The sequence below is a fragment of the Lepus europaeus genome, chromosome 10 (genome assembly GCF_033115175.1).
Source record: "Lepus europaeus isolate LE1 chromosome 10, mLepTim1.pri, whole genome shotgun sequence".
Lineage (NCBI taxonomy): Eukaryota > Metazoa > Chordata > Mammalia > Lagomorpha > Leporidae > Lepus > Lepus europaeus.
The window spans coordinates 113,043,384-113,061,627 of NC_084836.1; the positions used below are offsets into that span (position 1 = coordinate 113,043,384).

The window sequence follows — 18,244 nt, forward strand, 5'->3', positions numbered from 1 at the left end:
GGTGGGCACACAGGGGCGGGCACATGAGTGGGGCCGGCACATGGGTGGGCACACAGGGGCGGGCACATAAGGGGTGGGCGCATGGGGTGGGGCGGGCACAGAGGGTGGGGCCGGCGCTTGCCAGATGCAGTAGTCCTGGCTTCGTGTTCTGGTAAAGGAACCAGAAGTGGAGCCGCGCCATCCTGAGCCTGCACAGAGGGTGCCGGAGTGGCTTTGCAGCCAGCTCGCCTGTCACCGCCACCTGCGGCTTCACCGCCGCGATGACATCTTGTGTCACCGCCGCCTCCCTCCCCGTCCGTCACACTTCCAGACCTCTGTCCCGTGTGGGCCGGGCCTGTCAGCCATTTGGCTCTCAGCCCGGCCTCAGGGAGGTTTGATTGGGGTGGGGCACACCTGCCAGGGGGAGGGCCCCGTGCACCCAGTACAGCCGGTCCCTTTGCTCTGGGGAAAGGGACTGGAAATGGGGTCCGGAGCAAGTCACATCGAGAAGGGGCCGCGTGGCCCTCGAATTGCCCTGGGGCGAACGCCCTGTGCTGCCACAGATGGCACTCAAGTGCGAGGGTGACCGTGAGGTCGCGGGTTAGCCCCAAGGACTGCGGGCAGCGGCCTGCGACGTATCCCACAGGTGCTTGGAAGGCAGCCGGCACGTTGGCTGAGCGCCCAGGCCGCAGAGGCAGGCTGACCTGGCCTTGAACCCAGCTCAGCGCTTCCCAGAAGGCCCTTCTTCCTAGCAGATGGGCGGGGAGGACCCGGGGTAGCGCGTGAACGGGGGTCGGCCGGGGGGAAGATAGTAGGTGCTCAGTAAGTGAGGCTGCTGTAACGGCTTCCTGATTGTCCAGCTGCTAACCCGCCAAGGGAGCCAATTCTGAGGCTTTGGGGTGAGCTAAAAAGGGGGCGTGGCCAGGAAAGGGAGGCAGGGACTGTGGTGACTGACAGCCTCTCCTTACACACAGGGTAACACAGGGGCAGCAGGCCCCGTAACCAGAGATGCAAGCCCACAACTGGGATCTCAGGGTAGTCCCTTTAAGAGGCGGGAGTGTGCCACCTCCTGGGAGGGGCGGGCTGTGGGGGCCAGGGTCTGTGGTCCGGCAGCCAGCCAGAGCTCTCACCCAGGCCTCAGGGACATTGGGTCTGGACAACCTCAGCCCGCACAGAGAGTTATAGACATGGACGCCTGCCCCGAAAACTCGGGGGCACGTTTGATCCAAGAACACAGAGGTCAAGTCACTGCCTGCAATGCTGGCTTCCCAGATCGCAGCACCAGGTCAGGTCCTGGCTGCTCTGCTCCAATCCAGCTCCCTGCCAACGCACCTGGGAAAGCAGCAGAAGGTGCCCAAGTGTTTGGCCCCTCCACCCACGTGAGAGACCTGGAAGAAACTCTTGGTTTGGCCCCACCCAGCCCTGGCCATTGCAGCCATCCAGAGAGTGAACCAGTCGATAGAACATTCTCTCTCCCTCCCCCTCCCTCCCTATGTGTGTGTGTGTGTGTGTGTCCCTCTCTAAGTGGGCCGCCCCGGCCTGGGAAAGTCCTCCAGCCCCTGAGGCCTGTATGGAGGGACAAGCGCTGGAACTACTCTCTGGTTTCTTCAGCCAAGCTGCTCCCAGCCTGGCGCAGGGGCCAGGATCCAGGGTGGAATTGTCGGTGGGGAGGAGGCCCCTGCCAGCATCTCAAAGCTTCGCTGCCTCCCCTGGCCCCGGGCTGCCTGGCCCCCTCTCACTCGGGACCCGCGGTGAGGACGGGCTGCTGGGGGTGGGAAGGGTGACATCACTGGCCGCCTCAGGCTACCACGGGAGCCCTTCCTTGGACGAGAAGCTGAGAAATCTCCAGAATCCAGAGAAATTTCTAGAAGGCACACATGTGTCTCTCCACTCAGTGTATTCATATATTGATACTTGATTGATTTTATTGGCGGGCCCGGAGACAGAGAGCTCCTGTCTGCCAGTTCTCTCCCCAAACGCCGAGAACAGCCACGACTGAGCCATGCCAGAGCCAGGACCAGCTCGGTCCTCACCATCCGGGTCTCCGTGACAGTGACAGGGACCCAGCTCCTCAAGCCATCACTTGGTGCCTCCCGGGATGTGCATTTAACAGGAAGCAGGAGTGGAGAGCACACCAGGCCTCTGACCCGGGCTACCCTTCGTGGGACACAAGCCTCCCAAGTGGTGTCTTAAACACCACCCCATCTGCCCACCGCAATGTGATTTTTTTTAAGATTTATTTATTTTGAGGGGCCAGCACTATGGTGCAGTGGGTTACTGCCCTGCCCTGAAACCCCTGCATCCCATGTGGGTGCTGGATCAAGACCCGACTGCCCCACTTCCGATCCAGCTCTCTGCTGTGGCCTGGGAAAGCAGTAGAGGATGGTCCCAGTCCTGGGTCCCTGCACCCATGTGGGAGACCTGGAAGAAGCTCCTGGCTCCTGGCTTCGGATCAGCGCAGCTCTGGCTATTGCGGACATCTGGGGAGTGAACCGTGAACTAGCAGATGGAAGACCTCTCTCTCTCTCCCTCTCCCTCCCTCCCCCCCCCCCCCTTTGTGTGTGTAACTATGACTATGAAAGTCATAGTTAGAGGCAAAGACAGCGAGATCTTCTATCCACTGGTTCACTCCCCACATGATCTCAATGGCCAGCTCTGGGCCAGGCCAAAGTCAGGAGCCAGGAGCTTCTTCCAGGTCTCCCACACAGGGGCAGGGGCCCAAGAACTTGAGCCATCCTCCGCTGCCCTACCAGGCCGTTAGCAGAGAGCTGGATCGGAAGTGGACCAGCCGGACATGAACTGGCGCCCATAAGAGATGCCGGCACTGCAGGCCGCAGCTTTACCGCTACGCCATGGCGCCGGCCCCTCCCCGGTATGATTCTTAATTGTCTTATCCACCATGGAAAATCGGATCTGGAATTTAACAGGCCACTGTGACTGCACAGCTGGGGCCGAGTTCGCGGGGAGTTCACCCTGGAGTCCCGGGTGGCCCAGCCCTTTCATGTCATTTTCTCCAGGTGCTGGGAGAGCAGGAAGGCGCAGTGTCATGCACCCGTGTGGGTGCCGTGGACCTGTGTTCACTCCCAGCTCACACACGGCGGGTCCCCTGGGGGCACGGCCCTCTCCTGAGACAGATCTAGTGGACTGACAACATTAGGGACGATTCCAAATCTCAGGTGTGTTACGAGCAGCGCCCACGCGCGAGAGCTGTTAGGCAGCCCGGGGAGGGGTCTCTGCAGCACAGGAGCTGGGCTGTGGGACCCCCTGCAGGGTGTCTCACCCGCCTGCCTGGGATGAAGCCGGGCGTGACCAAAAAACAGGAAAGAAAAGAAACACAGGGCGGTGCCGGGGAGTCTCGGCATGACTTGTGCCCAGCACTTGGGGTGCGGCTGAAGGGATCCTTTGATTCTCAGGGAAAGTCTCTCCTCTTGGGTGCCAGGGTGGGGCACGGCCAGGGGGGGCCTTTCCAGACCTTTCCTTCATGCGCCGTGACTGGGGAGACAGGCCGCAGGGGTGCTCCTGGGATGTGGTGGGAGCAGCAGTTGTGTTTTCCTCTGTGACTGAGGTGGTGATCCCATGATGGTACGGTGACCGGTAACCATCCGAGGGCGCAGCTCGGTGGCATTTGGCACAGTCTCGTTGTTCTGCTGTCACCACCCCCAGCCCAGCGGAAATCCCATACCTTCCCCCAGCCCCTGGCAACACCCATCTGCTTTTGTCTCTCTGGGTTTTCCTGTTCCGGGATTTTGTAGAAATGGGATCATTCACACATCCGACGTGTTCCGTGCTGAGTGTCTCCGAGGCGCACCACCGCGTGGCCCGGGGCCCTGCTGTTCCCTTCCTGTGGCTGAGTGCCGTTCCCTGCGTGCGTGGACTGCATTTTGCTCATTCGTTCATCCCCCAGTGGACACCTGGGCTGGTTCCTCCTTTAGGCTGCTGTGCGCACCTTTGTTATGTGCCTGTTTTCAGTGCTTGGGGACACAGACCCAGGGGTGCGCCTTGCGGGCCGTTCGGTAATTCTTGGTGTGAGCCATGAGGGACCGCCAAGCCGTCTTCCATGTCATCTTCCCTTCCCACTGCGATGGATCGGCGTTTCGGCTCCTCCCCGTCCTCACTGACACTTGCTCTCCAAGCTGGTGGGTGCGAAGGGGCAGCTCAGCCTCGGAACCGTCCCACGTGCCTGTGAACGGCACAAGTCTGTGCCTTGGACGGAGGACAGCCACAGCAAGCTCGCCACTGTGGCACCTGGGTGTGGCGTCCAGCGCGAGGGGAGACTCTTCGCTCACTCGGCACTGAGGCCACTCCACGCCTGTCACCAGTGCTTCCCATACTCACTGTGCTCAGGGCCTTTGACTACACACTGGCTCTTGCTTCCATGTTAATTTCCTCGCAGGCTGGCAGTCGGTAGCGTGTGGGCGGGCACCTGTCTGCAGCCCGCACCTCGGTAGTGCCGGGCCAGCCATAGCTGCCTCTCGGGCTGGCTGCGGCCCCCTCACTCCGTCAGCAGCTGCTCATTGATATTAGTGGCTGCTCCCTGAATGCCGGCCTCAAGCCCTTGCTCACCCGTGTCTAGAACACTGTCTGACACGTGGTAACATTCGGTGCATCGCTAGGAAGCGGATTGTTCAGTGGATGGACGCATGCATGCAGGGATGGAAGGTGCATGGAGGATGGGTGCGTTGTGTGCGTACACGGAAGGGTGCGTGGACAGAGGATGGACGGGTGTGTTGTGTGTGTACATGGAAGGGTGGGTGGACAGAGGATGGATGGGTGCGTTGTGTGTGTACACGGAAGGGTGCGTGGACAGAGGATGGACGGGTGTGTTGTGTGTGTACACGGAAGGGTGGGTGGACAGAGGATGGACGAGTGTGTGTTGTGTCCGTACACGGAAGGGTGCGTGGACAGAGGATGGACGAGGGTGCGTTGTGTGCGTACACGGAAGGGTGGGTGGACAGAGGATGGATGGGTGCGTTGTGTGCGTACACGGAAGGGTGGGTGGACAGAGGATGGATGGGTGCGTTGTGTGCATACACGGAAGGGTGGGTGGACAGAGGATGGATGGGTGCGTTGTGTGGGTACACGGAAGGGTGGGTGGACAGAGGATGGATGGGTGCGTTGTGTGCGTACACGGAAGGGTGCGTGGACAGAGGATGGATGGGTGCGTTGTGTGCGTACACGGAAGGGTGCGTGGACAGAGGATGGATGGGTGCGTTGTGTGCGTACACGGAAGAGTGGGTGGACAGAGGATGGATGGGTGCGTTGTGTGCGTACACGGAAGGGTGGGTGGACAGAGGATGGATGGGTGCGTTGTGTGCGTACACGGAAGGGTGGGTGGACAGAGGATGGATGGGTGCGTTGTGTGTGTACACGGAAGGGTGGGTGGACAGAGGATGGATGGGTGCGTTGTGTGTGTACACGGAAGGGTGGGTGGACAGAGGATGGATGGGTGCGTTGTGTGTGTACACGGAAGGGTGGGTGGACAGAGGATGGACGGGTGTGTGTTGTGTGTACACGGAAGGGTGGGTGGACAGAGGATGGACGAGTGTGTGTTGTGTCCGTACACGGAAGGGTGCGTGGACAGAGGATGGACGAGGGTGCGTTGTGTGCGTACACGGAAGGGTGGGTGGACAGAGGATGGATGGGTGCGTTGTGTGCGTACACGGAAGGGTGGGTGGACAGAGGATGGATGGGTGCGTTGTGTGCGTACACGGAAGGGTGGGTGGACAGAGGATGGATGGGTGCGTTGTGTGGGTACACGGAAGGGTGGGTGGACAGAGGATGGATGGGTGCGTTGTGTGCGTACACGGAAGGGTGCGTGGACAGAGGATGGATGGGTGCGTTGTGTGCGTACACGGAAGGGTGCGTGGACAGAGGATGGATGGGTGCGTTGTGTGCGTACACGGAAGAGTGGGTGGACAGAGGATGGATGGGTGCGTTGTGTGCGTACACGGAAGGGTGGGTGGACAGAGGATGGATGGGTGCGTTGTGTGCGTACACGGAAGGGTGGGTGGACAGAGGATGGATGGGTGCGTTGTGTGGGTACACGGAAGGGTGGGTGGACAGAGGATGGATGGGTGCGTTGTGTGTGTACACGGAAGGGTGGGTGGACAGAGGATGGATGGGTGCGTTGTGTGCGTACACGGAAGGGTGCGTGGACAGAGGATGGATGGGTGCGTTGTGTGTGTACACGGAAGGGTGGGTGGACAGAGGATGGATGGGTGCGTTGTGTGTGTACACGGAAGGGTGGGTGGACAGAGGATGGACGGGTGTGTGTTGTGTGTACACGGAAGGGTGGGTGGACAGAGGATGGATGGGTGCGTTGTGTGTGTACACGGAAGGGTGCGTGGACAGAGGATGGATGGGTGCGTTGTGTGGGTACACGGAAGGGTGCGTGGACAGAGGATGGACGGGTGTGTTGTGTGTGTACACGGAAGGGTGCGTGGACAGAGGATGGACGGGTGTGTTGTGTGTGTACACGGAAGGGTGGGTGGACAGAGGATGGATGGGTGCGTTGTGTGTGTACACGGAAGGGTGCGTGGACAGAGGATGGATGGGTGTGTTGTGTGTGTACACGGAAGGGTGGGTGGACAGAGGATGGATGGGTGCGTTGTGTGCGTACACGGAAGGGTGGGTGGACAGAGGATGGACGGGTGTGTTGTGTGTGTACATGGAAGGGTGTGTGGACAGAGCGATGGATGGGTGGAAGATGGATTGCTACCCAGGAAAGGTAGCAGCTCTCTGCTGCCAGAGACTCCAGATGCAGTGCTTTGAGCATGAGAGAAGGGGACTTGTGTCTTGCCTGAGCGTGCACACGGATGTGGTTGGCCGAGTCTGCAGTGAGTCTGAAGTCCAGGCTCCTTGTATCTGTCGCTCAGCCCCATGACCCGAGATGGCCCCGTTCCTTGGGAAAGAGAGGACCCACCCCCGGCCTCTCGGGGCACAACAGGAAATGGCAGCCATTAATTTACTGGGCCTCTCCACGTGCCACACCCAGTCGTGAGGCAGGCTGGCAAGGTGGCGTGTCTCCCATCAGCCATGTGCCCGACTGAGGCACAGGGATTCCGTTAATGGGGTGGGGTGGGGGGACTCCTAGCGGGACCTGCCACCATCACTTTAAATAAACACATTTTCCTCGTCTCGTTTTTCCCTCCCAAGCCTTCGCTGGGCACCACACCCACCACAGGGGAGGCAGGAGGCTGGTGTCTAACTTGGCAGCACCAAGGCAGGTCTGTTTGTAAAAACCCTCCAGGGAGCATGAGACTTCTGGGGTCATGGGCACCCTGTTCCCAGGCTCCCCCTTCCCAGGACGGGTTTCTCCCTGTGGGGCCTTGTGGCCGCCTGCACACCCTGGCTTGTTCAGCTCTTGGTCCCTCAGATATCCGTGGGTCTCCAAATGAAGAGCAGGAGGCCCCTCTGCTGCCTCCTCGCCCCCACGCCAGCCCTAAGCCATCATCCAGGGGGCTGACTCCAGAGAGAAGGGGAGCAGCTGCACCCAGGAGTCTTCCAGATGCAGATGGCTCACTGGATGTCAGCAAAGTGGATTGTCATGGCAACCAGGGCCCGCCCGATGACCGGGAGTGCAACAGAATGGCGGACGCGTCAGGGCAGGTGCTGAGGACAGTGTGGGACCCCAGCACCCCAAACTGGTGTGGACAGACTCTGGTTTCTGGCCTTCAGCTGTGATGGAAAGCAGGAGAGTGTGGCCGCTTGTGGCCGTGGTCCTGTCCCTTAGACAAGCCGTCGCGTGATGGACAGTGGGAGAGAGCACCTAGGGGTGGTGGCCGTGGTCCTGTCCCTTAGACAAGCCGTCGCGTGATGGACAGTGGGAGAGAGCACCTAGGGGTGGTGGCTGTGGTCCTGTCCCTTAGACAAGCCGTCGCGTGATGGACAGCGGGAGAGAGCACCTAGGGGTGGTGGCCGTGGTCCTGTGTCTTGCTCCCTTCACCAGGTGGCTCCTGTTCCTCCTTCGGAGGTTGGTTTAGACATCACTTCCTCCAGGAAGCCTCCCTTCCCCGGTCCGCATTACGAGGCTTGGGGTGGGTCTGGAAGTGAACGATGGCAGCCCCGTTCCTGCCCCGGTCAGCAGTGCAGGACCCTTCCTGTGTCCCCAGGGTCCCTGGGAAAGCAGCTGCCTTCTCTGCTACCCCCCCTCCTCCAGGATATGGATACAGTGTATCAGGTAGCCTTGACTTTGGAACCAAGTAAATATTTTACCTAATTAAGAAACGCACTTGGGAAAGTAACTTCTCCAATTTGCCAGCAGAAACCAATGAAATCCACCTGCCCATCTTTTGCTCTCTCCCTCCTCACTCCTTCCTTCCGGATGTTTCAGGATTCTTTTTAATCGTGACCTCTCTGTTCCAAGCACCTCCCGTACCCATCTGTTAGAGCAGAACTCCCCAGCAAGTTCTCTTACTCCGTTTGCATTTGAGAATGTCTTGGTTTTGCCTCCGTTCCTGAGTGACGTCATCCCCGGATATGGAATTCCAATTTGCGGGTCCTTTTCTTTAAGCCTTGGGAAAATGGGCTGCTTCCTGCTGGTCTCCATGGTGCCTGATGAGAAATCTGCTGTTGTGCAAACTGCTTCGCCCATATCCTGGCCCTTTGCGTATGATCTAATCAAAGAAGGACTCCTAGCTCCACAGCCTAGCACCTCTTTAACCTGGGGCGGGTTACCTTCCTGAGCCTCAGTTTTTCTGTCTGACAAGTGGGAGTGTTGATTGTAGCTTCCTTTCAAGGCTGGTGTGAGGATGAAGCGAGATGACGTACAGAGTGCTTGATTCGTGAATTCCAGAGTAGCCTCCATTGGCTGAATGGCTGAATGCTTACGTGAACTCACTTCCGGGTAGAGAAATCGTGTCCTCCAGGGAAACCAAGCCGGCAGCGGGAGTCAGGCCCGAGTTCCCATCTGCGTCCGAGCATCCCTGGCTCAGCACCGGCACCGTGTGCCTTCCCCCATTGCACAGTCTCTGCGTTTGCACAATCAAGGCGCTGGCATCATCTGTTGGCTCTCAGTTCTCAGAGCTGCGTTGTGTTGTGTTGATACTGATGCCTGGGCCCCACCCCAGATGAACTGGATTCAGACTCTGTGTGGGCGGAGTCTTCACGCTGTTATTTTGAAGCCCCTTGGGAGATTCTGAAGCAAAGAGTGAGGCGCTGTGGTCCAGCAGATCCGTCATCTCAAACCTGCTTGAAGGTGACCGTGGTCCTGCCACACCCCCAGCTGGAGAGTCCCCGGAGTCCGTGTGCTCGTTCCAGCCACTCCGTAAAAACAGCCTGGGCTCTGGTGCCTCGGCTCTGACGTGAGTCTCTGGGCATCCGAGTGCTTTTTGCCCAGCAGCTCGTGTGACTGTTTGCAAACAGGCATCCGGTGGCATCATTCCCCGCTTCAAGACGTCTGGCAGCTGACCGTGCTCGCGCCCAGAACACAAAGCACTGCTCAGGTCTCTGGTCCTGCGGCATCGAGCCCCAACTGTCCTCTCTGCCCTCCTCTTAGAAAAGGACAACTAGACGGACTGAGTCCAATCGCTATCAGAATCCCAGCTGCTTTTAGTAGAAACTGGCAAGCCTGTTCTAAAATTGGTATGGAAATGCAAAGCAAGTGGAATCCAAAACTTGCTTGCAAAAGAACAGAGTTGGAGAACTTACACTACCTGATTTCAAAACTGAGGGTAAAGCTTTGGAAAGCAAGACAGGGTGGAGCCGGGACGGACTGATAAATGAGCGAAGCAGCAGAGAGCCCAGAAACGAACGCTAACATCACGGCCAATTGCCTTTTGGCAGAGGGGACAGGCGATTCTGCGGGAGAGAGAGTAGACGTTTTATGGTGGAGCTGAAGCAACTGTGTACACAGAGAGTTATTTAAACCCGTTCCTCAGCCATGCACAAAGATTAACCTAAATTGGATCATAGGACCTAGTATAAGCACTGATGCTATACAATTTCTAGATGAAAACACAGAAAGAATCTTTAGGTTGGATAACAAAAGCCAAGATGCATAAAAGAAAGAATTGAGGACTTACAAGCGTTTGCTCTTCAAGACACCATGAAGAGGGGCCGGCACTGTGGCGCAGCAGGTAGCCTGTGGTGCCGGCATCCCATATGGGCGCTGGTTCGAGTCCTGGCTCCACTTCCATTCCAGCTCTCTGCTATGGCCTGGGAAAGCAGTGGGAGATGGCCTGAGTCCGTGGGCCCCTGTACCCACGTAGGAGACCTGGAAGAAACTCCTGGCTCCTGGTTTCGGATCGGCCCAGCTCCAGCCGTGGCGTCCATTTGGGGCGTAAACCAGCAAGAAGACAAACCTAACTTTTTAAAAAAGGGTGAAAGATTCAGATTGCGCTTATGAATGGCCAGTGAGCACATGAAGCATACCCGGTACCATTGGTGATTCGGGAAACACTACTTAACCCATGATGAGTTAACCACTAACACGGACAGAATGGCTGTAATCCGAAGACCCAAGGAGCCACGTGCTGGAGATGCTGGGACTCGTACAGTTTGCGTGTAGAAGTGGAAATGGGAAAAACAGTTTGGCCGTTCCTGAAGAGGTTCAACTCCCACTGCCACACAGCTCCCCAATTCCGCTGCTGGGGATCTCCCCAGGAGAGGTGAAAACGGGCACACACGCACAAGCACTGGCAGGCGAGTGGTCCTAGCTGCGTTTTCCGTGATAGCCACAGACGGCACGCTGCACGGCCACACCACGAAGCGCCGGGCGGCGACAGCGAGCAGACACTGCCGAGTCGTGCCAAGGGGAAGCTGCCAGACGCATGCGAGCCCGACTGGAGGGGCCCAGCTGAGGGGCATTTCTGGAGAGGCTCCTGCAGCGTGGGCAACAGACCAGCGGCTGCTTGTAGCTGGAGATAGGAGTGGGGATCGAAGCCAATGAGCACAGAAAAACACTGGAGGATAGAACTGCCCTACTGGGTCCTGGCGATAAGTACACAGTAACTTACTCTGAGAGTTGTTGAAGTGGGGGGCAGGCAGCGCTGTAGTGCAGGGGGTTAAGCCACAGTCTGTGGTGCCAGCATATGTGAACACCAGTTCAAATCCCGGCTGCTCCACTTCCGATCCCACTCCCTGCTAACATGCCTGGGAAAGGAGAAGAAGATGGCCCAAGTGCTTGGGCCCCTGCACCCACAAGGGAGACCTGGATGAAGCTCCTGGCTTCGGCCTGGCCCAGCTCTGGCCGTTGCAGCCATTTGGGGCATGAACCAGCAGATGGAAGACTTCTCTCTCTCTCTGCCCCTGCCTCTCCTTCTCTATAACTCTGCCTTTCAAATAAATAATCATTTTTTTAAAGAAGCAGCAGGGCCAGCATTGAGGTACAATGGCTATGCCACTGCTTGGGGTGCCCGCATCTCCTCTGGGGTGCCTCTGCTTCCCAGCCAGCTTCCTGCTAATGTCTGCTCTGGGAGGCAGCAGTAAGGCCCTCTTTGCCCACTCTGTCTTCAGTGACGCCATTCGCCTAGGGAGTCGTTCACCAAGCAGCATCTGCTGGTAGTGCCAGGAGCTTCCCCCACCCCCACCCCACGTCATAGCCAGGTCGACTGCAGCTCAGAGCAGTACAGTCCATTCATTTGCTCAAAGCCCCGTTGCCACCACACCCATTGGGGGCCTACTGTAAATGCAAAATAATAATAAAGTAATCGTTGACAGGGATGCGGGGGAATCGAAACCCTCGCACACGGTTGGTAGGAATGCGAGCTGGGCCACCCTCTGGAAAGTGCCAGAAACTCAACCACCGTAGGACCCAGCAGTTGCAGTCCCGGGTGCGCCCCCAAAGAACCTAAAGCAGGTCCCAGAGAGAGGTGTGTGCCCACGTTCCTAGCCACTTTATTCACAAGAGCCAACAGGTAGAAACCACCCTCGTGTCCGTAGAGCATGGAGTGAATGAAGTCCATTCATGTAATGGAATGGTATTACTTGGCCTTAAAAAGGGAAGGAATTCTGACACCTGCCCCGGCACGGGTGAGCCGTGAGGATGCTGTGCTAACGTGAGAGGAGCCAGTCCCTGAGAGACGCGGGCCGAGTCGCTCCACTGACGGGTTGGGAGCTGGAACGGCAGCTGCCAGGGCTGGGCACAGGGAGGAGCGAGGAATCAGTGTGTCCCAGTCTCCCAAGGTGCAGGTGGTTCTGGGGCGGATGGAGGCAATGGTTGCCCCACAGTGTGAACACACTCAATGCTGTACACGGTGAATGGTAAAGATGACAACTTCTTGTCATGTGTATGTTACCAAAATGTTTCAAAAGCATAGAATTTGCTTAAAAACGTAGTGTTCAGGGACCAGAATCTGTATTGTGTGTACCCTTTTGTTTGTTTTATATCACATTTCCTTCAAAGAAGATGTTATTTCTTTTCCTCATTTATAGAGGAAATGGATGCGAGAGATTTGGTGGCCAAAGCCAGGGGTTCAGTCCCAGCCTGGGAGACCCCAGGGACCCCATTGTCACCGCGTCCTTGTCCTCTGGGACCCGCTCTGATTGTCACCTCACCTGCACCCCTGTTCCTCTTTCCGCAGGCACGGCGGGCATCTATCAAGGTGCAAATGGACTGCCCAACGCGGCCGGATTCGGGAGTGTGCACCAGGTAGACACGGCCCCTGCAACCGCCTTCCCAGCCCTTCCCTTCGGTGGCTCCCTTAAAGTAGGACACCCTGCGAGCCCAGGGCCGTGCACGATCCACCCCCCAGAGACCCAGCCCCTTGTTCTCCGTGGGCAGAGTCTCCGGGGGCCGGACTGCGAACAGCCGCTGGAGAGAGCCAGTCTGCAGGCAGAGACACTGGCATTGTTAAATGTCCGAGATGGGGGCAGTCGATACTCAGTCCTGCGCTGAGCCCAGCTCAACCCATTGCCTGTTGAGTGCAGATGAACCAGCCCTCACCAGATCATGACTTCCAGGAGAGCCGTGGGGGCGTCCTGCTGACCTCTGCTGCCCGGCACGGAGCCCAGCACACAGCAGGGGCATGATCAATGCTCGCTACCTTGAACAAAGTCGACCCCGTAGAAATGAGTGCTGGCCACTGTTTGGATTCTCTTGGTCTCACTAGAGATTGAGTTAAGAATGAACCTCTTGATCTGTGCACCTTTCCTGCAAGCCTAAAATGATTTTGGAACAAAGGGTGAACATGCTTTCAAGCTAGCCGTGTAGCAGATTAAGTCACCACTGTGACGCTGGCAGCTCATACAGGCACCAGTTCAAGTCCCGGCTACTCCACTTCCAAGCCAGCTCCCTGTTAATGCACCTGGGAAAGCAGCAGAGGATGGCCTGAGGGCCTCCTGCCACCCACGTGGGAGACCTAGATGAAGCTCCTGGCCACTGGCTTTGGCCTGGCCCCACCCTGGCTGTTGGGGCCTTTGGGGGGGGGGTGAACTAGCAGATGAAAGATGATTCTCCCCCACCATGTGTCTCCATAACTCTGCCTTTCAAATAAGTATTTTTTAGAAAGCTACTCAGATGAGTTTTAGGAGTATTTAACACTATTAAATGTCAGGAATGCATAGTATTTTCTTCAGTGTGCTGAAGAATGTAAATAATTTAAAACTTGGAAAATATGAAAACTTGTTCACCCATTTGTTCATTTCCAGTGTATTATAAACATGGACAAAATATGTGTAAATCAGACCTTTGTAAGGTCTTTGCCTGCTCCACCCTCAGAACTTACAAAAACACAGACTCCCAGGCAGCGCTGTCAGCTGAGCGGGGTGGGGCCCAGGGAGCGAAGCATGCTGGGAGGTCCTCACCAGTGCGGGAAGAGTGAGGCAGTGTCCCTGTGGAAGGGCAAAGCTTGGGCAAAGATGATTGGCATCTGTTGATTTGACCTCCATGACCCCTCATGGAACTTTCTGGACTCCGTGGGTCCTCATGCTGTGCAGGTGCTGTGTTTGCACCTCTGTCCACCATGAACCCCTCCGCCGGGGATATGTGGGCGTGGTTCTCATCCATTCATTGGCTCGTTAATTTAGCCACCATCTGTACCAGGCACTGGTCCAGGGGCTGGGACACAGCAGGGGCCAGGACAGAGGCTGTCAGGGCCACACCCTGCCCCTCAGGGTCACCTGCTGACCTCCAGCTGCGGTATCTCCATCCCCGGGCCTGGAGTTTTCTTTGGAACCAGAGCGTAGGACAGGCAGGAAGTGCTAGCGAATGAAAACCCGCTGGGGGCTGCTCTGAAAGCCTGGAGCGTGGTGGAGAAACACCCCGGCTGCCTTGGCCCTGGGTTCTGGTGTAGAAACCCCGGCGCCCTTGGCCCTTGGCTGCAGCAGTTCTGAGATGGGCCTTTTCCACCGTCCCAGCCGTCCCCGGTGGGATTCAGCTCCAGCCTCCTCTGCTCCAGCCGCTGCCCTTCCGCCCTTCCCTGCCTCGCTTCTCACCGCCTCCTGACCTGCACCCAAATCCTTGTCTCGGGCTCTGCTCCTGGAAAGACGGAAGCAGAGACGGTGCCTGCCCTCCGGAGTTTGTGTTCCACCGGAGGAGAGGTGGGCACGGGGGGCCGCGGCCAACGGGGGCGCTCACGGCCGGGCTTGTTCTTCGTCCCCAGGACTACCCTTCCTACCCGGGCTTCCCTCAGAGCCAGTACTCCCAGTATTACAGCTCGTCCTACAACCCTCCCTACGTCCCGGCCAGCAGCATCTGCCCCTCGCCCCTCTCCTCGTCCAGCTACGTCCTCCAGGAGGCGTCTCACAGCGTCGCCAGCCAGAGCTCCGAGTCCCTCGCGGGTGCGTACAATCACTGTTTCCTGGTCACCCATGGCCGTGGGCCCAGCTTGGACATGAAGGAGGGGTTGGGACACAGATTCTAAGTGTGATGAACTGGCTACCCATGGGCTCAGACGTGTGTGTGTGTGTGTGTGTGTAACTGCGACTGTGTTTGACAGTCAGAAAATTTTACCTAAAAACTCTCATCCCTGGCCTCTCTAGCCACATCCCCAAGGGACAGCAGGTGGTGGGAGCTAAGTGTGTCTGACCCGCTGAGAAGGGACACACCTGGTTCCACAGCTGGAATCCACAGCACCTGCTCATTACCCACCTGACCCAGGTGATGCTGGGGTTGTGAGCCCTGTGTCCCAAAAGAAGAGGAACCCGCTGTCTCCGCCCACCGTGGTGCACCAAGCACGTGCACACGGCCCTCACTCACTGCTCATCTACGTAGTTACTCACCCAGCGTGCGTGAAGCACCTACTGTTTTCCTGATACTGCCTCGCTTGGGAAATTACAGTGCGGTGTAAACTTGATCTTTGCAGATCATCATCAAGTCATCACTAGATCAGGAAGGCTGGAATCCTCACAGCAGAAGGCCTCATGCTACCCCTCCCTTCTTCCAGATCTCCAGTGAAAATCGAATCAGTATCTTGCTGGTGATTGGCGGGGCTGGGATCTGGACCCAGGCCTAGGGTGCTCCGTAAACGGTGGCTCTGCCACTCCTGGGAATGTGTTCTCTGACATGCACTTGAGAACGGAGGGCCAGAAGCTGTCGAGGGCTGGTTCTCTCTAAGAGGGGCTCGGACAGAGTGACTCGGGGGCCTTGAGAGTTACAGAATCCTTAAAGAAGTCCTGAGCACGTTTACTTCTAATGGCAAAACAGTGTTAGAAAACTCTTACATTACCTGGGACTCTGGCCTTGGCTTCACAAGATGGGAAATCAGCCAGCGCCGCGGCTCACTAGGCTAATCCTCCGCCTACGGTGCCGGCACTCTGGGTTCTAGTCCGGTTGGGGTGCCGGTTCTAGTCCTGATTGCTACTCTTCCAGTCCAGCTCTCTGCTGTGGCCCAGGAAGGCAGTGGAGGATGGCCCAAGTGCTTAGGCCCCTGCATCTGCATGGGAGACCAGGAGAAGCACCTGGCTCCTCGCTTCGGATTGGCACAGTGCGCCGGCCGTAGTGGCCATTTTGGGGGGTGCACCAACGGAAGGAAGACCTTTCTCTCTGTCTCTCTCTCTCTCACTGTCTAACTCTGCCTGTAAAAAAGAAAAAAAAATGGGAAATCTACACAAACTAAGCGAGAAAAAAAAGGGTGTGTGGTAGATTTTTAGGCCAGGGGTTGGGATGATAACATTGGGACTCTGTCTTCTCTCTCTGGGTCTGTGCTTCTTGGGTTTGCCAGCTGCTCAGGAGTTAGTCCTGCCTGCTAAGCTACCCCAGCAGAGAGAATTCTCTTCCTTAGCAGTTCCTGCAGAAGTCCCAGGTAAAACTCCCATTGGGTCAGGGGCCCGTGGCAGCAGCTGGGACCGGAGTCGGGCCTCACCCAAACCATGGGCACTCAGAGTGAGGCAGCGACGGCTCCACAGTGCAACCCAGAGCCCTGTCACCAGGAGGCAGAGGAGACACTGGGTGAGCAGGGACGGCCAATGTGCACAGCCCAGCGTGAATCCCACCCAAACTGTGAGCAGCGCATGGTCGTGTTCCTAGACCCTTGGTGAGCCCAGAAGTCGAGGCTGCCTCCCTGTACCACCTGCTCCGCAGCCTGTAGCTTCCCCACGTGCGTTCCCAAATCTGCCACCTCGCACGTGGTCCCTCTGTTAGGATGGGGTTTGGACTTATCCCGCCGAATAACACAGCGGCGGTTAAAGTGTCCACGTGAAATTGAGTTTTGCTAATTTGCCGTCTTCTCTGATTCTGCTGATGCTGTGGAAGCTCAGCGGGCGCGCTGGTGCGTGGACATCCGTCAGTAAATATCAGTTGGTTGATGGCTGAAAAAGGAACAGGCAAGACCTACCTCTCCTGCCTGGGTTCTTGGTGTACTCTTGATGTTAGCTCTCGCATGCTCCAGCAGTCGGCGTGAGTTGGTTTCTCTTGGGCTGAGCATCGATTTGGGTCATGTGACCTCCTCCGAGAATGTGGAGTGGATACACAGTACCCATTCAACAGCTTCCAAATGGCTCTCTCTGTCAGACAGGAAGTTTAACAAACTTCTCTCGGCCTCTCGTGCTATTCCAAATGTGGCCTCTCCGAACGAATTTCAGCAAATGAGTGAAACCAAGACTGATGAGAAGTTAGGGCAGGGCAGAAATATTAGCAGGAAATCTTGAAGGAGAGGCCACTGAGTTATCACAGGTGCGCTTCTCAGGAACCTGGGGCAGGCGGGAAGGTCAAGGCTCCTTGTGTCTCTTTGGAATTTTGCTTTATTGCTTCCCTCTGTTCTTCATCCATCCCTCGGTCTAAGGTCCAACAGTAAGTACTGAGATGGTCTTTACTGTGTGCCTAACAAGCTCCGTAAAACCTGATGACGTAGGACCCTGGCCTCTATTCCCTGACGTCAGTTATACAGGGCCTGAAGGTGTGCACGTGGGTACACGCGTGTGTGTACATGTGTGTGTGCAAGATGCCTGGGCACACACACGTGCACTCTTGTAATGTTTCCCTTAAAAGCTCCACTTCTGAAATTACCCAGGCTGCCTTGAGAGCTGACTCCAAACCACAGAGCTCAGGGTTTGTGTGTTTCTGACCCAGCACCACTCACCATCTGCACCGCCTGGAGATGCCATCTTGATGCTGTCCGCACTGCGCTGCCAAGCCCCCAGGCCCTGCGCACGCGGCAGGTGCAGGGATACTTCTGTGAGTGCCCGCAGCCGCGCCTGCTGACCAGGGCAAAGCCTGAACCCCTGGCTCTACTCAAAAGGGAAAACAAATCGCAGTGATTGATGAAGGACTTCTTACATTTTTAAGTATGACACAAATCATCCAAGAAGAAGCTGAAGCCTTTTTTTAACTTCTTAGATCGCCTCCCTCCGTCAGTAGAAGAATGTTTTATTCTCTCAAGAAGAGACTTGAAGCTCTTTGTGTGCAGTGTGGCAACATCCAGCACAGTTACAGTGTGTGTGTCCTTCAACCCAACCATTCTGCTTCTAAGGTTTTATCTGAACTCCCACGTAGGAATAGACACTTGAGTAGAAAGAGTACTTACTGTGGCATCATCACGGCAGAAGACTGGAACGCCATTCACAGCAGCCACTGGCATGCTGTGCAGCGTTAGAGGAAGTCATGGCACAGGTGTTTAGCCTGGTGGGTTCCATGGCCACATCCCATGTCAGAGGACCCAGATTTGACCCCAGTTCTGGCTCCTGACTCCGGCTTCCTGCTGAGGCAGATCCTGGGAGGCAATGCTGATACTCAAGTGGCTGGGTTCCTGCCACCCCTGTGGGAGACCCAGATGGAGTCCTGGCTCCCTGCTGGCCATTGAGGGCATATCGGGGGGTGAACAGGAGGATGGAAGCATCTCTCTCTCTCTCCCTCCCTCCCTCTCTCCCTCCCTCTTTCTCTCTTTGTCTC

General features: G+C 57.0%; 1 protein-coding gene across 3 annotated transcripts in view; it reads left to right on the top strand.

Moving 5' to 3' along the window:
- The window catches only part of EYA2 (EYA transcriptional coactivator and phosphatase 2), a 208,932-nt gene that overhangs the window by 122,135 nt on the left and 68,553 nt on the right, over positions 1-18,244 (top strand). For all 3 annotated transcript variants that reach the window (XM_062204297.1, XM_062204298.1, XM_062204296.1), the window contains exons 6-7: positions 12,501-12,568; positions 14,520-14,697. In XM_062204297.1, the coding sequence (XP_062060281.1) occupies positions 12,501-12,568; positions 14,520-14,697 (246 nt within the window). The remainder of the gene's footprint in view (positions 1-12,500; positions 12,569-14,519; positions 14,698-18,244) is intronic.